The following is a 23831-nucleotide window of genomic DNA, read 5'->3' as shown; positions in this document are numbered from 1 at the left end:
TGGGGGAAACAGAGTTGGGGCACAAAACTCCAACACCGTGAGGGACACGTACAGACAGGAGCCTGATAAGACTAGTCGGTTTCTAGTACATTCCACGGTCACACGCATAAGGATCCCGATGAACGCGGCCCTGGGCGGACGGCCGTGGTGGGTGCTGCGGGGAGGGAGGCTCTCCAGCTCGGGGTGCACCCTGTCCGTTCACCCCGTGCTCCTGGCAGATGAAATCGTGTGTAAAACACACAATTGACATGCAAACTGCCCCCTAATCTCTAACAAAGCTGTGGCACAAGAGCCACCTTGAAACTGTCCCATCACCTGGTCCGCAGACAGGATCACACCTCACCTAATTGTCCCCTTTGTTCCCAGCGGCACAGTGTGACAGCAAGGCTGCTGGGCGCCGGGCCGGGAGGCTGGCAGTGCCCGAGGTGGGGCCCAGAGGCTGCACAAGCCTGCCCTCACCCCTGCCGGCGGCCGAGCCATCGTGGGTCCCGGGGCTGCCGTGAGGGCGGTTCTAGAGGGTCCCTTGGGTGGCAGATGATAAGGGTCTGAGCAGCTTTTTTATTTAGGGACAAGTGGGGGAGGACCATCCAGCCACTCCTGACCCCAAACCCTCAGCGAGTCTCCGCGGACTCGGAGCCCTGACCCGGGGCTGGCCGTGGAGGGGTCGAGGCTCACTTTCCACTGCTCTCCATTCATGCACCTCCACAGGACCCTGACCCAAAACACCCCAAACAGAAGAGTCAGACACAGGAGACCGGTGTCTGACTCCACTAAAAACAGCCATAACCCAAGCCTGCTCACTGATGGTCCCAAGAAGTCAAACACGACCCTGGCAAAATCAGGCGGCGGGGAATAAAATCCTCCTTTCTGTTTCATGGGGACCCAGTCTGCCATTGACAGAAATGACGGGCCCGCCAGGTCACAGGGTCCTCAAAGGTCCACGGGGCACCTCCCGGGCCAGGTGCTGCCCATGGCGCCCCTGCCTCGATGGCTGTGCTGTCCCAGTGCCACGGGGAAGCTTAGTGGGGGGTGGCAGACAGGCCCCGTGGGCCCCCCGAGGGATGGTTCTCGATACATGAAGTCAGCTCCGGTTATCTGGAAACGCGACTTACAAATCATACCAGAGAGCCAGGCCCGCACTGTGCTCGTACACGTGACCCCAGCCCGGTCACAGCCTGACTGGGGGTGCGACTCCGTGGTGCCGGGTAAACGCCTCTTCCCGCGGCCTGACTCCCCTGGCGGCACGAACGCGGAGGCTTCCGCTGCTGAAGCTGCGGGACCAGAGCGCCCGGTCGGGAAAACACATTTCACTGAGGCCAGTGACCTCCTCCCAGCCGAGCTGGTCGTGACCCCTGGTGGGCTGGGCATTCGGGGGGCGAGGGGCACTCTCTCCTCGGCCTTCAGGCCTCCAGACACCCAGCCCTCACCACAGCTGCCCCCAAACAGGGGCACCCCCCAGCCTGATTCCCAGAAAGCCAGTCCACACTCAGGGCCGAGGCCTCACTCCCTCCAGCGAGGATCCTGTCCCCCACGGGTCCAGACGGCAGGCCCAGAAAACGGTGTGGACAGCAGAGTAATGGCCCCAAGACTTCCACACCCTAAGCCCTGGAAGCCGTGAACATCCCCTCAGCCCAAGGATCTCCGCAGAGGGGATTTAGTCTGGGATCTTGAGGTGGGGACAACGTTCTGGACTCTCCAGGGGGACCCCCGTGACTCCACAAGGTTCTCATCGGAGGCAGGAGGTCAGAGCAGGAGTCGGGACAGAGGTTGGTGGGCACGCTGGCGACCAGCTGTGCTGCGGTGATGGCCGAGGGGCCATGAGCCCAAGGCAAGGAGCAGCTGCTCCCCGGAGCCACCGGAAGGAACCGGCCCTGCTCACACCTGAGCCAGGCTTCAGACCTCCAGAACGGCAAGAGTGTGCTTTTAGGACACTGAGCTCACAGGGGGGGCCTGGGCGGCTCCGTCGGTTGGGCGTCCGACTTCGGCTCACGTCATGATCTCACGGTCCGTGAGTTCGAGCCCCGCGTCAGGGTCTGTGCCGACGGCTCGGAGCCTGGAACCCGCTTCGGGTTCTGTGTCTCCCTCTCTCTCTGCCCCTCCCCCAGCTTGTTCTGTCCAAAATAAACATTAAAAAAAAAGACCAGGACCGCGTGGTTCAGGGAGGTGACGGGAGGCATGAGTGCTTCGTGTCTGGGAAAAGGTGCCCGGGCCGGAGACCGGCAGGGAGGGTGTGGCTTCCTCTCCGAGGGGAGGGCTGTCCTGAGGACCAGAGTGTGGACCGGTCCCGACCCGCCTGGCCACCAGGCACCACAGGACAGCGGCGGGGGCCACAGTGCCCGGTTCTGCCCGAGGACAAGCTGACATCACAGACCCTCGGGGGTCCTGGGCACGAGGGGAGGGCAGGCCTGATCAGCCTGGCCACCTCTGGCACAGAGTCTGGGAGGGAGTCTCGGGCGCCCCTAGCTCTGCCTCTGCTCTGGCTGCGCGGTCCACCCTCCCCGCAGACGCCCAGCCGCCCGCCTGCGGGGACACTGCAGCACGTACTCGGGGAAAGGCCCACCGCCCTGTACAGGCTCCGGGAGCCCTGCCTTGGGGGGGTGGGGGGATGTGACGCTAACCAGACAGCCACCATCTCGGGCCTCTACCACAGCCTGGGGGTGGGTCCGTCGTGAGCTCCTCTACAGACTGGGAAACTGAGGCTCAGATAGGCGATGGCACCTTCCCAGAGCAGTGAGTGGAGCCCCAGGGCCTGAGCTCCCTCCTATCTCCTGGAGGCCCCGGAAGCCTTCTCCCTCTAAGCAGAGAGTGCGGCCTAGAAGGGGGACGCTTACCCTCTACCCCCACGGCCGGAACACAGCACTGTCCGAGACCTGACCTACCCTTACGGGTGTCCACAGACCTCCAGGGGTCCGGATGGAGCGGTGCTGGGACTTCAGGGAAGGTAGGGAAAACGGGGCCTCCAGGGGGGACGCCCAGCCAGAGCGCCCCAGCGGGCAGGGTGGTGGGAGGACTGCCAGAGCTGTGGGGCCCGGCCTCTGGCGGGCGGGAAGCACAGAGTCCGCCTCTCGGGAACCTGATGGTGGCCATGACGGAGGGGAGCGCGTGGGGCAGGACGGGGGCCCCAGCAGGGCCTGGGCAGGCGAGGAGGCCGGGCCCCCGGTGGGGCACCTACCCAGACCGGAAGCCGAGATTTAACAGAGAGCCGCAAACCACCAGCGCTCACCCAGGAGGACGGCCGTCGTCAGAGACGGAAAACTAGCGTTGGCGAGAACGAGGAGCCCGACTCCCTTTCGGCAGGAACAGAACGTGGCGTGGCTGCCGTGTCCTCAAGGAAGGGGGCCCAGAACTACGGCGGGTCCCGGCCGTCCTGCTTCGGAAGCATCCCCGCGGGATCGGGGGGCCTCGAGGAGAGCCGCACGGGGTAAACTTCACGCCACGTATACGCTACGACACTGGACTTTGGACACCACCGCCACAGGCACCGAGGGCCAGAGAGGGGAGCTCGCTCTTGAGAGATCTGCCCTGAACCCCCCCACCGACAGCCAAGTGGAGACACATACACTCCCCCCCCCACCCCCACATACTGACTCCTGTCAATCGGGGCCCCTCCACTGAGCCCCGACCTGGCCTCCAAATTTCCTCGACCCAGGGCCCTGGGCAGCCACACCGGTTGTAGATGGCGGCCAGCAGCCCCCAAGAAGCCACTCCAGACGCAGGGCGGGCCGCCTCAGGCCTTGGCCGTAGGCGCCGCAGTGTTGACACAGGTCACAGTGACAGAGATCCTGTTGTCTCCCGGCCAAGCCGCTGGCTGACCAGGTAACAGGTTCTCAGCCAGAAGGGCAGGAACCCGGGGCCACAGCAGGGAGCAGACACGAAGCTCCAGACCCGCCTGCCGATGGCGGTTTGGGGTTCAGGTCCAGACCCCCAAGCAGGCAGCGTGAGGTAGGATGAGGTTTGGGAAGAACGGCCCCCTCGGCCCTGTCAGAATTCCCCAGGTGGAGACAGAGACAGGATCCCTGTCCAAACACCTTGGGCTCTTCCCGAAGGCAGAGAACACAGAATTCTCCCCTCCAGGTGCTCTGTGCTTGGGGTTCAAATCCCAGCCCGGCCCATCAGGAGGGTCTGTGACTTCGGGAAGTCACGCTCGCTGTCCGGCCCTTGCTCATCATATACTAGCTGAGCACCTGCCCAGTGCCAGGGTCGCGCCAGGCCCCGAGACACAGCCTCACGCACAGGCAGCCTCAGCGGCCGAGGGAGGAACGACGTGGGGCGGGTGGGCAAGACCAAGCGGGCCACACTGCCTTGCGGGGACGGGGCCAGCACAGCCCCCAGGCGCTCAGGGAAGGCGGTGCCTGCACTTAACCTCGCCTCCTAGGAGGCGAGCCCAGCAGAGTGTGGACCCCGGACCCTGGCCAGTGCTAGGCCGTTAAATACTTTCTCCGGCACCCAGAAGGTTCTGACGCAGGCAAAAGAGGAAATGAAAAATCAAACAGAAGCAGAGGGTGCCCGGCCCGCAGGGAGACGGAGCCTCAGCGGCAAAGTTCCTCTGCGAGGGCCCGAGCAGGAGCCAGTCTGGTGGCCTCTGTGTGACAGGACAGCTGCCGACCGAGGTCCCCCCCCACCACAAGATCTTCCAGGAGAAGGCAGAGCAGGGCCACCACAAGTGACCGAGTCGCATCTAGCCCAGAGCACCACCCCTCGGAGCCCCGAGGCTCACGGCTGACACCGGCCCCGGCCGAGGTGACCGCCAGCAACCCACCAGACACGCCCTCCAGGTGCTTGCAACAAAGAGCCACTTGTCTGCGGGGACGAGGCTTTCCGGACTCGGCGGGAATCTACCGCCAGTCTTTGCCAGGTAAGCAGCGATCATGCGTGGTCACCCTGGGGCTGGGCGGAGCAGCGGTCAGAACCCACGGGAACAGCATCTGCGTGCAGAGATGGGACCCAGAGCCTGGCTGGCTGGAGAATTGTTGGGTTTGATTCAGGTTCACACCAGCCTACAGGATCCCACGGTGAAAACCGCGATGCTGACTAGTGCGATCCCCGAGGGCTTCCCGGTGGCAGGGACGTGCTGAGCATTCCACGAACATCCTCCTGTCCCGTTCTGCTGCCCCAGGAGTGGTGCCTGACATACAGAGGAGGAAACGGAGGCTCTGGCCCTGCGGCCCACCATGCTTGCTCCTCACATGCGGTCAGCGGCATAAGAATTGCTTCCTTCCTGTCCCTGCCGCGTGGAGAAGCAAAGTCCTGACTTCAGGGGGCTCAGAGTCCCAACCGGTTAAAAACCCTGGCGCCTCAAGACACATGCCAACACATGCCAACACAGAGGGCTCACAGAAAGGGAGCGGCCGACTCCCTCCTCAGGGTCGGGGTTGAGTTCAGAGAGGTGCATCTGAGCAGCGTCTCGAGGGTTGTAGAGGAGCTCACTGGGCTGAAGGAAGGGCATTCCAGGAAGGAACAGAATGTGCGGAGGGAAAGGCTGCCCAGAGGGTGGTGGGGCACCAGTGCAGGACGTCTGCCAGGGGGTGGTAGGATCCGAGGCCAAAATTCAAGGGGGGCTGCGTTTGGGTGGAGAGCCTGGCCCTCTTCCCGGAGAGCAGACTCCTCCTCTTACAGCTGATGCCCCATCCGCAGACTGCAGAGACGACCAGATGGGAGGCAGTGACGACGTGCAGGTGAGCTCTCCCAGCAGAGGTGGCGGTCATCCCCCCTCCGCACCAGCACAGACCTCCCACGCAGCTGGGCCCATCCCCCACTCAGGTCCCAGACCCCCGAGACAGGCCGCCACCGTGGTTTCCAGCTAATTTCCCGGTCATTCTGGACCTCTGTGGGCATTTGGCGGCCAGGCTGACAACCTGAAAATGCCCGGTGGGGCTGGACCCCGACTGCCTGAGCTCTCTGGTCCCCGAAACCCTCCTCTTCCCAGAGTGCCAGCAGCAGGCGCTCGGCCCCTTGGAGAGGAGCGGGCCCCACAGACCTTGCCGTGGGGCCTGGCCCCGTAGGTCACCGTGTCAAACCTGGGAGCCAGGAAACCGTAGCATCAGAACAGGCTGGAGGCCCACGGACTGGTCTGAGATAGACTGAAGAAAAGCAGTGCTGGCCGGGGGACTTGCTCCAGAGCCCCGGGCACAGGGTCCCACCCGCCAGCCCGGCCCCCTCCTCTGCCTGCCCGGGTCACAGCACGTGGACTCTGACGCCGTGCGGGACTGGCTGGGCCCGGCTCCATCCAAACAACGCAGGGCTCCAGAGGGACCGGCAGTCGCGGCCCGCCTGGAGATGAGCCGGTGCATGGAGGGGCCTCCTCCCTCCGGTGCCCTGGGGGACCGGCCAGCGGCCTCGCGAGCCCCCGGCAGCCTCCCCGAGGGCTGGGCCAGCACCAGGATGGACTTCAGCTTAACCAGGTGCTCCTGAAACGGGGCAGACGGCGGCCACAACCGACCCCCGACCTCACCGAGACACGACGGCCCTTCTGTGCCCGCTGTCCTCGGAGCACGTCCACCTGGGGAGCGTTCTCGCGGAAAGAAGCAAACAGCATGGGTATCCGGTGAGGCCTCCTGGTCTACCCATTCCAGCAAATCCACGGGACAGAGGAACAGGTCAAGCCCACCCTGGATGCGCTCAGCAAAACCCCAACTTTGGGAAATTCTCCAGAACTTGGTTTGCCCAAATAAACACGCTGCCAGGAGGGAGCCTGTCGCGGACACGAGACCCGGGAGGGAGATCAACCGGTGACCACAGCTGGAGCGGTGTATGAGCTTCAATCAGGATTCAAATAACTAATGAAAAAGCGAGGTAGTATGAGGGCTTGGCTGGATTTTTAAGGCTATTAGATATTGGTGCTATTTTTTCAGATGGGAGGATATTAAGCTTAGATTTCTAATTATTTTCATCTTCTTAAATGTTTATTGAGAGCGAGTGTGAGCAGGGGAGGGGCAGAGAAAGGGGGGGAGAGAGAATCCCAAGCAGCCTCCACGCTGTGAGCACAGAGCCCAACTTGGGGCTTGATCACATGACCCTGGGAATCATGACCTGAGCCAAAGTCAAGAGCTGGACGCCTGGGTGCCTGGGTGGTTCAACTGGTTGGGATTCTCTCTGCCCCTCCCCTGCTCGCACTCTCTCTCTCAAAATAAGTAACCAAAAAGAGAGTCGGATGCCTAACCGACTGAGCCACCCAGGCACGCCCGATTACTTTTATCTTTACAGACAAGGTTTTAGGAGGCCTGGAATTCGCTCCAAAAGTAATCCTGGGGGAGGGGGGGGGCGGGTCAGGGTTCAAGCGGACAAGAGGAGTCAGGAGCTCCCAGTGGCTCAAGCCAGGTGAGCGGTCCACGGTGTCACAGACTCTTCCCTCCACTTTTGCACCTAATTGAGATCTTCCACGATACAAAGCCTGCATAAAAGACATGCCCACGTTCACCACAGCGGCCAGAAGGTAGATGCAAGCGGCGTGCCCGCTGGCAGGTGGACAAAACGGGGTCCACGAGCACAACGGGGGGCCGCTCAGCCATGAAAGGGAAGTGCCCCCGCCCCCCTAACACCGACAGACGTGTAGGACACCGTGCCCGGTGAAACCAGCCGTCACGACGGGATACACCCGTAGGACTCCACTTACACGAGGCCCCTGGAGGAGAAAGCAGACGGGGGGCCGGGGGCCACGGTTTCACGGACACAGAGCTGCAGTCCGGGCAGAGGAGCCGGGCCGGAGACGGTGGTGCGGGTTACACAACGCTCCGAGCGTACTCACAGCCCCTGAACCGTCCACCTGAAAGTCGTTCTGGTGGAAAAGCGCAGGTCACGTGTGTTTTACCGCGAAGTTTTTAAATGAAGAAGTGTTCCTAATTGGCGGTGGCTCCCTTCCAGGTGGGGACAAGGACCTCAGGGCCTTTGATCCTCAACACTGGCTCTCCGGGTTGCCATGGGCATCTGGTGAAGCCAAGGGCCTGGGGTGGGGGTGGGGGGTGGGTCATTTCATTCTGGCTCCTGCTCCGGGAACGTGTGGCTTGTGCCACCCCAGCCACAGGGACCGCCGCGCCCTTGGGAAGAAGGGGTCGGGTCCGTGGGCCGCAAGCCAGCCCTGCACGGCCACGCTGGACCCAGTGCCAACAGGGCAGGGAGGGAGGGAAATGGCTTCCTTTTAACTTTCCTTGTCACCCTAGGAAAATTCCTATTCAAGGCAGCTTTCAAAGCTGAGAGGAAGGGAGGACTCTGCCCAAGCCAAGGGCAGGTCCCATGTGCCCTGGGACCTGAGGGTGATGCCTCCCCCACAGCAGAGAAAATGAGGGGCCGAGCACCCCAGCAATGGGGTAAAGGGGTCACAGCATGTGGACCTCCCATCAGAGGCTCTGGGAGCCCCATCTGTAGGCACGGCCTCTCGCCGGCCACAAGGGGGCAGAGCTGGGGCTCTAACATCTACACCCACTGGGGGCCCAGGGCTAGGGGCTCAAAGGAGGAGAGTGTGGGAGCCAGAGACACTAAGGGGAGATGAGAACAGAGGTCCTCTTGCCTCCCTGGCATGCTCACGACGTCCGGGGTGCTTGGGTGGCACCAGAGTGCAGGAAGGGGTCCGGGTCCCGAGCAGTTTCAGTGTCCTGCCCCGAGGGACCCACGCTGGGGAGGCCAAGTGATAACACCACTAGTGGATGAGCTCAACAGGGTGGGGGGGGGGAGGGACCGAGTCCCCCAGGCGACACCAGCAGAGACACTGTCCCCAGGCTCCCCAAGGAACACCGTGGGGGGTTGGACAACAAGGAACGCGGGCAGCACTCGCCAGGCCTCCAGCTCAGCTGGGGAGGCGGGGGAGGGAACGACTCCAACAAATAAACGTGGCTGACGGGGAGGAGTGAGCAAACGTTAAAGCCCCAGATCGCAGGCGGTTCTCCAGGGAAGATGCATAAATGGCCAAGTACATCGTTCTCTTGCCATCGGGGAAACATGAATCCAAATCCCACGGACCACGAGGCGGGCTGGGGGGGGCATTCAGACAGACAATAACAGTAGAGTGTGGGCAGAGACAGATTCAGAGGATCCCAAGCAGGCTCCCTGCTCAGCCCAGAGCCCAACCTGGGGCCTGATCACACGACCCTGGGGTCATGACCTGAGCCAAAATCAAGAGTCCGACGCTTGGGTACCTCGGTGGTTCAGCTGGTCGGGATCCTCTCTTCCTCCCTCTCTTCCCGGCAGGGACGGGAAGAAACCAAAACCCACTTGCATTGCCGGTCAGGACGCGGAACGGGGCCGTGGCTGTGTGGCCAGTGCCCAGAAAGTTAAACGGAGGACCGCCACGTGGCCCAGCAATTCCGCTCCTAGGTGCGCCCGTCCCCACAAACACCTGGCCGTGAACGTTCACAGCAGCAGGATCCATCACAAAGGTGGAAACCAGCCGTGGACGAGTGGCTAAGCACACGTGGCGATCCACACACCGGAATGTCCCTCAGCCCCAGAAGGTAAGGAAGCTCTGACACCCACCACAACGTGAACGAGCCTTGAGGACGCGATGCCAGTGCATCTCGACAGGAAGACGTGGACCGAGGCACTCCCGACTTTCATCACACACACGAGGAAACGGATCCCGGCACCGCTCCCTTCCGAAGTCTGGGCTGGGCTCGTTAGCACAGCGCTCCCATCAGGGACGAGTTCTCCCCCGCTCCGTGTCCCGTGGGGTGTCCATCCTCGACCACACCACCCCCCCCCCCCCAAGCTGGAGGTGCACCTGTGACCCAGCGTGGTCACTCACAGCCTTTCCAGATCATTCTGACATGGGTGCTCCTTCCCTCTGGATTGAGAGCTGCAGGGTTAGGGGAGCAGGGACCTGCCGGTCTTTCCCACCTCCTGCAGGGGACCTGGTAGACAAGGGGATGAACACAGAGAGGGACAGAGCCCTGACATCATCCGAACCCCTGGATCCAGCCGTGCCTGACAGCAAGCCATGGAACAAGAGCCGCACAGCCCCTTTTCTCTTGAACCAGTTTGAGTCGGGATTCTGTCGTTTGCAGTGGAGTCCTGGTTCCGACACCAAGTCCCGCCTGACAGACATACGTCTGCAGGAACCACCGTGGCCAGAATCACTCTTCAAAGTCTCCCAAAGCAAACGTTTCGGAACTCTGGTCACGCAGACCCTTCCACAGCAGAGGCTAAGGTCAGCGACGTGCTCATGCAGCGAGGGGTTCCCATTTCCCATCCTGTGCCTTCTATCCACCACCGCCCCCCCCCCCGAGCTGGTGGGGGCTTGCACGTTCCAGTAGTGGGCCCTCCCTGGATACCAGCCGTGCCGGGTGCCCCAGTGCCTGGCAGAGCCCATTGGTGGGACCTGGGAGGGGCAGGGGAGGCCCAGGTCACAGCCCGGGGGGAGTTGGCAGTGGGGGCGCTGAGCACAAAGGCTGAAGTTCAAGTGGAAGGAGCGGCTAGGGGAGGGGGGCGGGAAGGGTTTGGAGCACAGCGGCATCTGTGAGCCACGGCAGGTTCTGTCTGTAACTGAGATCAACCCCCTTCTGTCTCGCCAAGCCTTTGGTGAACTCCCATGACACCACATGCCTCGGGTAGGTGGTTTTTCACGGAAAACTCCAGGAAAGCTGAAGCAGGGCCCACGAGAACACAGACCCGGAGAAGAAAGGAAAGTTTTTGAGGGGGGCAAGGGGGCAGTTCTGACCCCAGCTCTCTGGAGGCAGGTGGATTCCACGGACAACAGCTGTGAGTTACCGACGCCCCCGAGCAAAAGGAACAGCGTCCATGAGCCAGGGAAAAGCCTAGCTGTGGTGTAGCCACACAGTACAGTGGGTTGGATGGGGACCCCCAGAGTCACATCCCCCTAGAGTTTCAGCATGACCTCACTCGGGACAGGGTCTTTGCACACCTGATTAGGGGGAGGTCAGATTGAGTTAGGGTGCCCCTAAACCTGATGACCCGTCCTTGTCAGAGGGAACACTGACACAGGGAGAGGGCAAGTGAGGACACGAGCAGAGGTTGGAGGGATGCGGCCACAGCCAAGAAACACCTGGAGTCCCCAGCAGCTGGAAGAGGCAGGAAGGATCCTCCCTGGAGCCTCCGGAGGGGAGCATGTCCCCACCCCACACCTTGATTTCAGACTTCTGCCCCCAGAGCTGGGAGACGATAGACAGACTCCTGTTGGTTCAAGCCTCCCAGCGAGGGGCACGTGGTCATGGTAGCCCCAGGGCAGTCACACAAGGAAGGGTCGGGAATGTTCCCGAAAAAGAACCAACAGTCCAACGTGGCTGGAGCTCAGCAGAAACACTCCTTTCTTCCTTCAAGAACCACTCTCGAAGCGTCTGGGTGGCTCAGTTGGTTAAGCATCCGACTTTGGCTCTGGTCATGATCTCGCAGTTCATGAGGTCAAGGCCTGTGTTGGGCTCTGCGCTGAGTGCTCAGAGCCTGGAGCCTGCTTCAGATTCTGTGTCCCCCTCTCTGTCCCTCCCCTGCTCATGCTCTCTCAAAAAGATTAAAAAAAAAAAAAAAAAGAACCACTCACGGATGCCGTATCAGTCAGCTACAGTGCTGCGTAACAATCCTTTCCCAAAAGGAGGGGACCTGATCGTTCTCACCCGTGCATCTGGGTCTTCCTGGCATGGCTCATCCCCAGGTCACACGGTCATGTGCTGGCAGGGGCACAAGAGGGGTGGGGTGGGGGCACTAGATACCCCTCCCACCCCATGCCGCTGACCAAAGCACGTGGCAGAGCCTCCAACAGGAGGGACCCCAGAGTCGCACGGCAAAGGGCATGGTCAGTTGCGGGGGGGGGGGGGGGGGGGGGGGCTTGGAATCAGGAACAAATGTGCAGTTTGCCCCAAGTGCCTACTGGGTTCCAGGCTGGACTGAAATAAGCTTCAATAAAACAAAACTCTCCAAGTCTGACTAGTGTAGACATGGTTGTCCAAGCGCCGGGTGTGTGCTCCACTCAGGTGGGGAAACCGAGGCTCGGGGCCTGCCGAGGGTCAAGGGCAGGGGAGTTCTCTGTCCCTCTCCCTGCCTGCTCCGGCATGTCGGGGGAAGGAGAGCAGGCGTCCCTGGTTTTTCCTTGGGACCCGGCAGGCACCTGCTCGTTACAACCCGTTTTACAGAGCTGAAACACAGGCCCCGGGAGCCTGGCCTGAGGCTGCAGACAGCAGGGCCACGCGCCCTTTCTCCCGAAGAACCGGGCTCCCGCTGCAATAGGACGGCCGGGGGGCAAGTTTAGGGGGAACACCCGGACTCACCAAGTCTGGGGACAGATCACCAAGACCGACCTGACGGCCCTTTCCCAGGGCCTCGTAAAAGGCACCGGGCTCTCTCGAGAGGAGGTGAACTCAGGGGAAGGCAGGTTAAACGGCCCCCAGGACACCCGGCCCCGGGCTCGCCTGGACTCGGCCAGCATGGGACTGGCTTCCTGTCTCCCGCGTCACCCAAGCTGCCAGTGGCCGAGTCCCAGGCTCCGTGCGTTCCGTCAAGTGGCACAAGTGGAGCAAAGCGGGCAACGAGCCCAATCACGTCCGACAGCCCATGTCCCGACCCCACGAGCGAGGGTGGGGCACCACAGGGCGAGGTGCAGGGTGGAGGTGCGGGCAGGGGCCGGCTCCCCAGGTCCCCGGCACCCGCCAGGCACACAGACAGAAGGCACTGGACACAGGCCCGAGCTCGAGCCCCCGCACCTCTGGGATGGAACCCAAGGCTGGCAGGTGCACGCGGCCAGCCCCGACCCGGCCCCTTCCCGGGATCCAGCACCCCACTCCCCAGTCTCTCATGGTTTCCACGTCGGGAGGCCAGAGCCGGAACAGATGGCTCTCGCCCACCCGAAGGCCTCTCCTAGCAGGTGGCCGGCCCTCCCCCGGCAGCAGGAAGCTCGTGTACCCTGCAGAGAGAGCCCAGCTCCGCAGGGACCGGGAGAGCTGGCCGCCCGGTGGGGTGGGAAGGGGACAGGCGTGACCCTTCTGGAGAGGGACCGCAGGTGACGCACCCCGCCCTCAGGCAGAGGTCTCCACACACACGGTGGCTTTAACGTGCACTCACGGTCTGACTCTAGAGGGCAGAAACCAGAGTCTCAGTGGGTGTAAGTCACAGCGTGGGCAGGGCTGATTCCTTCCAGAGGCTGGGGGGGGACATGGGGGGGTAGCTCTGTGACCCCGTGCACTCCTCCTGTGGGGACCTCATCTTGCATGACCCCCTCCTCTCAAAATCCTTCACCACACCTGCCACAGAAGGTCGCGCACCCACCGGGCCCAGAGGACTGGGAGGACAGGGTCTCTGGGGCACGGTCAGCCTGCGGCAGAGGGAAACCGCTGGATGACGGCGCTCAGCCAGGACTGCCCTGCGGGGCCCCCCCCCCCAGGGTAAATCAGGGCAGCCTTCCCGCCAGGCCACCTGGCAGCACCACCAGCAACCTGAAACGCACGCGGCTCCCAGCCGGCAGCGGCTGCTCTGGGAGGCTACACTGCGGGAATGTGCAAGCCGGCAGCCCAGCGGACGGGCGACCACAGCTCCTGCAGCCGCGTCTGCAAGACTGAGCGATCAGACGCACCCCCAACACTCATTCACAGAGTCCGGGGTGGACCGGCACGGTGCATCCGTGCTCCCCAATATCGTGTAGCCGTTAGGAAACACACAGGTCCGGACACCCTGAAACGGAAAGACGTCCTTGACAGAAGGGGTAGAAAAGACAAACCAGAGAACGCCGCGGACGGCGCAGTCCCATGCCTGTAACGGGAAACCACGAGGGGGTGATATCCGTCTCTGCATCCAGGCGGAGAGAAGCCTGACAAAAATGTGCACGGTCCCCTTGTCCACGGTTTCAGTGAGCCCGTCGACCGAGGTCTGGAAGCAGAGGATCGCCTTCTGACGTGTGGTCAGGGGTCCGTGGTGGCCTAAGGTTTGTCACATACCCCTGTCATTCGGAGCACTTGGCCTCCTCTGGGGGCATTTCAGCATCCGCGTCACGAGAAGGGGACAAGAGGTCCTGAGAGAGACGACGTTCACGTAACTTTTATCAGTGTTGCTGCGGATGTTCTGTTTTATCGTTCGTCTCTGACGTAGCCTGACTCGTAAATTAAACTTCCTCGTAGGTGTGACGTCCAGGAAGACACGCGGCGTGGACAGGGTTGGGTTGGGTTGGCTCGGCTCCTATCCATGGTCTCAGGCATCCACTGCGGGTCTTGGGAACGGACCCCCTGTGGCTGGTCGGTTGGGGGTGGGGGGTCGCTCTAATTCCCTCTAAGGAGATGAACCGGTCTGGGCATGACAGTTACGTTACACCAATCCGTTTTATGGTTTTAATATTTTTTTTGTGGAGGGATCACCTTCATAAAAAATAACGTTAAAAAAAGAACCCCCCCCCCCTCCCGGCCCCCAACTTCAGATCCTGGAAAGTTTTGTCTCCTTCAAGAAGGAAACATGCCTCAGGTAACCTCCTGGCGGAGGACTCCGCCTCCCTGCCCGCAGGCTGTACCGACCCCTCAGGAACGGCCTAGAGCAGGTCCAGATCTCACAGAGGCCGGGAAGCCAGGGCGCACGGCGGAGGGCGCCGAGGCCCCGGTGCAGACACACCAGCTCGCTGGGCATACAGCGGGCGCTCAAGCAGGGGCTGGGGAGTTGGGAGCCCCTCCCAGAACAGGCCTCCCTGAGGTTTTGTACAGCAAGTCCTCCCTGTCCTAGGGACCACGGTCTGTTTAGAGAGCATTTTGCAGAAGCCAGCCAGCCCCCCCCCCCATATCCACAAGTGGGGGGGGTCCCAGAACACGGCCCAGGCCCGAAGGGGCAATACCCTGGCGGTGCGTCTAGTCCTGACCGTGCCGCTGCCCGGCTCGGAGACCTGGGCACCCCACCCTCAGCATCGGGGCGGCTCTCGGCTATGCCGTCCACATGGCTCCCCTCCCCAGCTCCCGCCCAGAGCAGCCGGTCTGCCCGACGGAAGGATCTGGACAGTGGTGAGCAGGGAGCCCCGTCTACCTGAGTGTGGGAGGGGGATAGCCGTCTGCGTGTCAAGAATGGCCTCGGCCACCTAATTGCCCGGTCAGGGTCCCTCCCATCTCCCCCCACCCACGATTCTCACTCAGCCAAGCGTCACACAACTCGGACCCCAGCTGACGGCCAGCACGCGCACTGGTCCGCCCCAATGACCCAGCCAGCTCAGTGCCCAGGAACAGGCGTCCTCAGCCACCCGGCCACCTCACCCCCAGGGCGTCCCAGCACGGCCCCGTGTCCTGCCCACACGCCCAGGCCCAGCTGGGGCTGCTCCCGTGGGAGCAAGAGTCCCCCTCAAACGGCACAGCTGCCCCACACCCCCCGGGAGCTGCCGCCTCCCAGTGCCAGAGGAAGCTGTCCCCGACGATGAGAGCAGGTGGGCCCCAAGCAGCCACACATTCATCCAAAGCACGGCTGTTACACAGATGCCACGTGACCGAGCCACACACACGGTTCCAGGGACCAGGGATCCAGGGACAAGACCACACCTGGCCCCGATGTTATGTTCCAACAGAACAAGATAAAACTTCAAAGACTTGGTGCCCCCTATGACAGCTCTCCTCCACTACCAGAGGCAGCGGCCAGGGACACCGGCTCACGACCACCACCCGGGTGCGGGCTCTCCCTCCCCAGGTGAGGGGTGCCCCCTCCCCGCCCTCGCCTAGTGGTCACAGCTGGGGGCTCACAGCCCTCGCCCGGCCGCCTTCTCCAGCACCATCCACCAGCCCCGGCCGCTGGGAGGTGTCCCGGGGCCACCACAGGGCAGGAGGCCGATCGGCCCACCCCCAGCTCGGTTTCTACCAGCTCTTTCCTCCTGGGGGGTGGGGGGGGGCCGGGATCGCTGCACGACACAGGGCAGCTGCTGGACACTCACGTGTGGCGGCCTTCGGGCCAGGCGTCCTGCACACCGTCTTCCTGACTAGCGGGGACGGGTTTGCGTTTTCACCACAGGCTGGTCCCTGGGAGGACCAGCCCCTCTGGTGAGATCACAGCTGGCAGGTCCTGTGCCCCGGGCCAGGGCACTGCCAGGAGCACCGGGATGGACTGGTCATGCCTGCTGCGGGCACCGGGAGGGTGGAAGGAGGGAGGCAGGCAGGCACAGAAGAGACAGACCTGCCATCCCGTTCAGGACGCTCCAGGGGAGCGCCTGAGTGTATGAGGACGGGAGACGTCTATGCTGTGGGCAGTCAGAACACACATGCTGGAAGCAGTTCCCAGGGGGCGCTCAGGGGTGTCCCATTGGCGACAGGGTGGCATCCATCTATCACGGACCCTGTCACCGGCACGCACAACCGGGCAGACATAACTTGGCAGGAAGTCCCAGGCGAAGGACAGCAGCGCCTTCCGCTCAGACCTCGGAGGCCCAGACAGACCCACCTGGGACCCTCCAACGCCTCTGCCCTGCGGGCCTCCTGTCAGAAGCGCTGGAGGCTCCCAGCATCCCCCGGGGGCTCATGAAGAATGAATGCAGGTTCTCGGGCCCCACCCGGACCCCCGAATCAGCAGCTCTGGGGTGGGGCCCGGCCGTGCGAGTTTTATACACCACCAGGTGCTGGCGACACCGGACGTGGCCTGGAAAGCTTTGAAGAGCGGAGCCAAGGCGGCACCTGACAAGGTCCCGGCATCTCTGGGTGGCTGGCCTCAGCGTGACTGGGGGTCACGGGCGATCCCCTGTACAGAGGTGGGGGCTGAGATCCGGCTGCAGACACGCCCCCACCCCCACAGCCCCCTTGGCTGTATGACCCAGAGACCGGCACCACGGGTCAGAATGCCACCCCCACCACGTTTCCCAGGAAAGCCTGTGTGCCTGTCCCCTCCCTCCACAGCTGCCGCCCCCCCCCGGGGCTGACCCCCGCACCCCCCCCGGGGAGGGTCCTGGGCACCCCGATGAGGACCCGGCCAGGGCCCAAGGAGGGAGCGGTGGCCCCTCTCTGTTCCTGCTGTCTCGGCCTGGCCGTCTCTTGGCTGTGACAATGACCAGGGTCCTCCTGGGTTTAGCCACGCCGCAGCCGCCGAGGCCACTTTCACGCTCCAGTGGAGGGCGGGCCTTGGGGCCTCTGGGACGCTGACCCAGCTTTCGTGTGGGCTGCGCTGTCCAGGCAGAGTTAGAAAAAAAGAGGGAACTGGCCTGTCAGCCCACTGAGACAATGCAGGAAGCAGGGCTTCATCCTGCGCCTCGAAGGGAGGCTTCTTATCCCGGACCCTATTGCAGGGATAGAGGACGTGGTCACCCCTGCCTCCAGTGGGTGGCCCTGGACACCAAGAGGCCCACACAGCTCAGTCACGGCGCAAATGTGCAGACACACCCACTCCCCCCCCCCCCCCCCCCCCGCCCACCGAGAGGTCTTGGGGTCAGAGGGGAAGGGGAGGGGGTGGCATGGTCCGGGGGAGGGTGACAGTGCCGTGCACCAGCCCCACGCAGGCTGAGGGCATCGTGCGTCACTGCATCCCGTCCCTCGACGGGGAACCCAGCCCAGAGAGGGGAAGCATCTTCCCCAGGCTGCTCAGCAGTGACGGGCCTGAGCCAGACCAGGACACGCTCCCTGAGCTGGCACCCGGGTTCTCAGATCTTCGCTGCAAGCAGGGGCCATTAGTCCCACTTCACAGACGAGGAAACCGAGGCTCAGAGGTTGAAACCAGCCCCAAGCAGAGCTCCTCAGGCGTGTGGACTCTGACCTCTGCCCACAACACGGGCTCGACTCCTTCATGGGACCCAGAGCCCCATTTCTGTGGGATCTGTCAGAAAACCACCCCGTGTCCCATGTCCTCAGTCCCGAGGAAGTTCTCCTGGTCGCCGACACTGTCCCCAGCCCTGTAACTACCTCTCATGCGCGGAGGTCAACAAAATAAACCAAATGCAAAAGGTGAAGGAATGAACGACAGACAGGAAGGCAGGAAATACAGCCAGATGCCAGCCAGAGTCTGGATGGCGCAGCAGACCGGGGCTCGTGACGCCTGCTTCCTCTTAACGATCTATGTTCCAATTTTTCTATACAAGCGACTGTCACATTTATACTGGAAGAAATAACATGAAACCTAATTTCATCTTAACCCCCCAGGGGAGTGGCCACAAATGCTGCTTCTGTTTCTTTCCAGGCCTGAACGTACCCGGGGGGGGGGGGGGTGAGAGGGGGCGAACAGCCATCTTGGACCTCGGTGCTAGGGCAGGGACTCCGCTTTTCTCTTGGCTTCTTAGAAAGGATTTTGTTTCCCTCTAAAACCTGGGATGTTGGGAGCAGTACATATTCTGGCAATAAACGGCACCTACCAGTTTTGTTCGCACTGTTCAAAGCTCATTGAAAACTAGAACCACACACACTAAAACCTTAATTAGCAAAGTTGGGAAGTTTTCCTGCCCCCGGCCAGGAACACAGAATCATCCAGAAAGACGCTGGGGTCTGTCCTCCCAGAAGCCTCCTGCCCAGGCAGCCGGGGGCTCCATCCCTGAGCGCCTCGGGGTAAGACCCCCAGGTCCCACCCTGACCCAGGAAAGCACACGCAGGACAGGAAGCTCTCAGGTAACTCAAATCAGGAATGGTTTCTTTAGAACCCAGGCACGTGGCCACCGGGGGGGTGTGGGGGGGTCTTGGCTTTCAACAGGGCCACTTCCTCCCAGCTGCAAGCGGTCCCTGCCGTCCACGGCCTCGCCGCTCAGGCACCTACATCTGTAGCTCCCAGGGAGCCAGGCCCTGAGCCCCTTCTCCAGCTCTGAAGCCCCCACCCTGCACCAACACCAAAGCCACCTTGAATTCCCACATGGCACCTGCCAACAGCCAACTCGAAACCGATGTTAAGTGCCCGCCAGCCCTGCGGAACCCCGAACTCAGTAAGGGTCGCGTCTCACAACAGCCTTTGCCCACAGCACCAAGTCTTACACGGACCCCTTTCCGGGCGCCCCCAGCCAGTCCCTGCAGTTAGGACTGTGTCCTGGGGCCCGTGGACAGCCAAGACAGCTTCCTCCCTCCCCCGTGTCCTTGCAGGGCTAGACCCGCAGCCTGGGGACATCACACTTTTGTCTCCCCAGAACAGCCCACCTCCTTTATCCCTCAACACCTCTCCTTGAACACCAGCACTCAAAACAGATAAAGGAGACGCTGTCCTGTCGGATGGAAGGCCACAGGGCCCAGAACCTCCTCAGATCATCCACTGCTTTGCGGCCCCCCCACCTCCCCGAGAACCTCCGAGGAACCCCGAGTTCCTGCGCACTGCCTCCCCGAGAACCTCCGAGGAGCCCCGAGTTCCTGCATGCCCCCCCACCTCCAGAGAACCTACGAGGAGCCCCCGGTCCTTGTGCCCCCCACCTCCCTGAGAACTCCGAGGAGCCCCAAGTTCTTGTGTCCCCCCACATCCCCCACCCGAGAACCTCCGAGGAGCCCCGAGTTCTTGCGCACAGCCTCCCCACCCCCCGAGAAACTTCGAGGAGCCCCGAGTTCCTGCACCGAGAACCTCCGAAGAGCCCCGAGTTCTCGTGCCCTCCCCGAGAACGGCCGGGGAACCCCGAGTTCCCGCGCACCGCCTCCCCGAGAACCTCCGAGGAGCCCCGAGTTCCTGCGCCGAGAACCTCCGAGGAGCCCCGAGTTCTCGTGCCCTCCCCGAGAACCGCCGAGGAACCCCGAGTTCCCGCGCACCGCCTCCCCGAGAATCTCCGAGGAGCCCCGAGTTCTTGCGCACAGCCTCCCCACCTGAGAACCGCCAAGGAACCCCGGGTTTCCGCGCACAGCCTCCCCGAGAACCTCCGAGGAGCCCCGAGTTCCTGCGCCGAGAACCTCTGAGGAACCCCGAGTTCTCGTGCCCTCCCCGAGAACCTCCAAGGAGCCCCGAGTTCTTGCGCACAGCCTCCCCACCCGAGAACCGCGGAGGAACCCCGAGATCCCGCGCACAGCCTCCCCGAGAACCTCCGAGGAGCCCCGAGTTCCAGCGGGCACAGTCCAGAAACAGCAGCGCCGCGCCCCGAGCGGCCCAGGCCCCGCCGCCCTGCACGCCCGCGCCCCTCCTACCTGGAGGCCGCGATCTCCGCCTTCTGCTTGGCGATGGTGGCGGCCCGCTCGGCGGCCTCCACGGCCCGGTCCACCTTCTCGCGGATCTTGCTGGCGCGCAGCGGGATGAGGTTCTTGCGCTTGCCGCTCACGAGGACGTTCTGCTTGTACTTGCCCTCCTCCTTGGTGCCGTCGGGGAACGTCATGCAGCCGTAGCCGTGCCGCCGGTTGCCGGCCCACTCGCCCTCGTACTTGAGCCCGTCCGAGCGCTGGCTCACCCCGAAGCCCGAGCGCTTGTCGCTCTTCCACTCGCCCACGTAGGTCTCGGTGGTGGTGGCGTCGATGTCGTCCTCGATGACCGCCAGCTCGGCCTCGCCCTCGCCCAGGCTGATGGTGGAGTGGATGTCGCTGGCGGTGGAGCTGACGGTGCTCATGCCGGCCTCGCTGCGGAACGAGCTCTGCTTGCTGCGCTGGCTGGCCAGGCTGCTCTTGGACTCGGACTTGCGCAGCTTCAGGCCGCTCAGCAGCGAGCGCCGGAACAGCCCTTTCTTCTTGCTCTTGAGGCTGTCGGAGTCGCTGTGCGCCACGAGCACGAAGCCCCCTCGGGACACGGCCGGGCTGCCGGCCGCCGCCGGGGACGCGTCGGGGTGCAGCGCGGCGCCGTTGGTGTGCTCGCTGCGCAGGGAGTTGATGGACGTCCTCAGGGGCGAGCGGATGACGGCCGCCATGCCGTAGGGGACGCTCTGCCGCACACCGTAGCCCTGGCGCATGCCGCCGGCCCACTGGCCCTGGTAGGTCCCTGCGGAGACAGCGGAGAGAGGGGTGAGCCCCCCGCAGGACCACGGGGGTCGGTGGGGGGGGGGGGGGGTGGACACCGTGGGTTGCCGGAGACATCTTGGCACGGTTCGCGTTAAGGCAGACGGACCGCCGATGGCGGAGAACCCTTGAGCCCTGCTTCCTACAGCTGCACCTCGAGCTCTTACAAGTTGGGGAGGGAGAAGGGGGGTGGCCGAGTCTCATACAGAGTCAGCTGTGAACTACAGAGCTCTCCCTGCACAGGGACAAAGGCCCAGCCCTGAGAAGACAGGGAGAGGACGCAGCCAAGGAGAGGGAAGCACGTTAGCGAGTGACCCCAAGAGTCGTGGGGTCCGGGAGTCCAGCTACAGGGACACAGGTCCAGGCCACAAACCCAGTACAAGTGGGGGGGGAGGAAGGGTTTGGAAGACAATTGGGAACTTAATTAAGGTATTGCAATCCGCAGACCAGACGTCCCCAAAAGAATCAAAAGCAGAAGCTCCGAAGAAGCATTTGCACACCCACGTTCACAGCAGTGTAACTAAGATGGCCAGCAGGTAGGAACAACCTGAGGGTCCATCCGTGGATGGACAGATAACGTAGGGTCTATCCATACAGTGGAATATTATCCAGCCGTTAAACTCTGACACCCGCTACAGCAGGGATGAACCGGGACGACTTTACGCTCGGTGAAACGAGCCAGTCACAGAAGGACAGATACCGCAATCACATTTACACGGCGCCCTTCCAGTAGTCAAGTTCACAGACAGAAGAACGGCAGGTGCCAGGGTTGGGGGTGGGGGCGGAGGGAGGAACAGGAAGTTGTTGAATGGGGTCCGTTTCTATTCGGGGTGACAGAGAAGTTTTGAAAGTAGACAGAGGTGACGGTGGCACAACATTGTCAATGTAACGTGACTGGCCTGCACGCTTGAAGAGGGATCAAAATTGCAGATTTTATTATATATGTGATATCCTAACAGAAGAGGATAAAAAGGAAAAATAAAGCGGCAAAACCAGGCTCGTGTTGCTCTACTCACTGGTCGTGTGATGGGAACCTCTCTGACCCTCAGTCTCCTCATCGATAGAGGGGGGGATGAAAACCCTAGGGTTCCTAGAGTCACTGCCAGGCCTCAGCTAGGCACCACTGAGGGGCTCCCCAGCCCGGAAGGGCTTCTCAGTGAAAATTGGGGGGGGGGGGGCTGTTCCCCTTCCTCTCCCAACTCACTGTCACAGGAGCAACATACAGGTTTTATCTGCCCCGTAGTGTTTTCATAAAAAAACTGGAAGAGCCAACATTTCAAACTCAAGGGGTTTCCACGTGGAAACTGAGTTCTGGTTTCTCCTAAAAAAAATTACAGGATCTGGCAACCCTGGATCTTGGTCCTCTAGACAGGGCATCCCTAAAGGACATCAGCCATCGATACGCCACTACCCACCACGGTCACCCACAGCCCCCAAGTCAGAACAGGTCCTCAACCCTCCAAGGGCTCGTCTGAGACCTTAACCTCGCAGCCTGCCCTTACTTAATCCCCACCCCGCCGTCCAGATCCCACCCACTCCAGCCCAGCTGGAGCCCCCTCCCGACACCTAGGCTACCCCAGCCCACGGAGCCGACCGCACAGGACGTCCGGCATTCCACAGGCGGACTCTGGAGAGTGCCTGGGTCCTTCCACGTTTGCAGGACACATCCGCCTGCAGAACCAGGCTGCCAGCTCCCCAGAGAGTAAGGTAAGGGCCTTGTATTCTAGACCCGTTATTCTCATGACTCATGCCCGGGGTGGGAAGAGACGTAGCCGGGACAAAGGACCAGGGAGCCTTTTGCTCCAGCAGACGGCAGCCTGTCCATTTAAAAAGTGCCCCACAACACACGTGCTTTCTAGAAGCAGGGCACGGTTCTTGGGAACCTATCCTATGGGGCGGGCCGAGGGAGGGCGGCCTCAGCTGCACATGCACTTCAGCCCGATCCCATGGAACTCCTCCCACCCGGCGGGGAGGGCTTCTGTACCCCCACCCGGGTCAGTCATCTGGTCACCGCAAAGCCGGGTGGGGGTGCACCCCGCTGGGGGAAGCGGCCCCGGGCCCACGGCCTTAACTCGGGGAAATACAGTGCAGCAAGGGCTCTCCCCTCTTCCCACCCCTGCCCTAACCAAGAGCTCTCCCTGCCTCCGGCTGGCTGCCTGTGCCAGGCAGTGGGTACCTTGTCCTCCGGAGGGTAGGATATGGGTTTTATCCACGTGCCCCATGGCGTCCACCGCACCCCTCCCAGAGTCAAGTCAACCTGGCTGTAAGCAGGGGGCAGGACGGACAAAGGCGGTGGCTGACTCTGTGCCACCCAGCACGCCAGGGCCCACGCTGGGACAGAGCCCGTGGCTTCCACCAACCCAAGGCCGTGAGGAGGACACCGGGAGCAGGCTCAGTGGTCCCGGCGGCTCCTTCCCTGGGGGTGGGGCAAGCAGGCCCTTGAAGGCCTCCTGCGCCCAGTCCAAGCTGCGAGTGTCCACACCCACATCCAAGGAAGGTTCTTTGGCCAGAGTGTACAGTTTTGTTGGACCTGCGTTGTTTAACAGTATTTATTTTGAGGGAGACAGAGCACAAGTAGGGAGGGGGGAGGGGGGAGGGGGGAGACAATTCCAAGCAGGCTCTGCACGGTCAGCACAGAGCCCCACACGGGACTCGAATCCATGAACCACGAGATCATGACCTGAGCTGAAGTTGGACGCTCAGCCGACTGAGCCACCCAGGTGCCCCTGTATCTGCATGTTTGCCCCCAGTGGGAACTCTTCTACAAGGCTGCAGTCGACATTGGTAAGAAACTGGATTTCAACATCAAGGAAACACCACAGCCCAGCTCTGCTAGGACCGGCCTGGGAGCACAGCCTCCTCCCTTCCCCACAAAGGGCTGACAGAATCAAGAGAACAGACGCAGGCCAGCTCAGCGACCAGAGAGGCCGTGGGGAGGCTCCCATCCCCCACCCCCTGCCCTCCCCAGCCTCTCTGCCCAGAGTCCTCAGCCCTCTCCCTCCTTGCCGGGGCTGGCAGGGTGGGGGCAGGGCAGACAAAGGGTTCAAGCCCCTCCCAACATTTGAATCCAATCAGTTATTTGCAAAACCCTAAATC

The 23831-nt window shown here is 62.4% G+C and overlaps 1 protein-coding gene across 1 annotated transcript in view; it reads right to left on the bottom strand.

Moving 5' to 3' along the window:
• Nucleotides 1-22957, bottom strand: part of LOC122207764 (junctophilin-3-like) — a 44984-nt gene extending 22027 nt beyond the window's left edge. Inside the window, exons 1-2 of the mRNA XM_042917936.1 lie at nucleotides 22912-22957; nucleotides 19941-20718 (exon numbers count right to left, since the gene is read on the bottom strand). Coding sequence (XP_042773870.1) covers nucleotides 19941-20718; nucleotides 22912-22957 — 824 coding nt within the window. The remainder of the gene's footprint in view (nucleotides 1-19940; nucleotides 20719-22911) is intronic.
• Between the last annotated feature and the right edge of the window lie 874 nt (nucleotides 22958-23831).

This window comes from Panthera leo, chromosome E2, assembly GCF_018350215.1.
Source record: "Panthera leo isolate Ple1 chromosome E2, P.leo_Ple1_pat1.1, whole genome shotgun sequence".
Classification (NCBI taxonomy): domain Eukaryota; kingdom Metazoa; phylum Chordata; class Mammalia; order Carnivora; family Felidae; genus Panthera; species Panthera leo.
The sequence above is the reverse complement of the archived record's forward strand: the minus strand, read 5'-3'. Positions and strand labels throughout refer to the sequence as shown.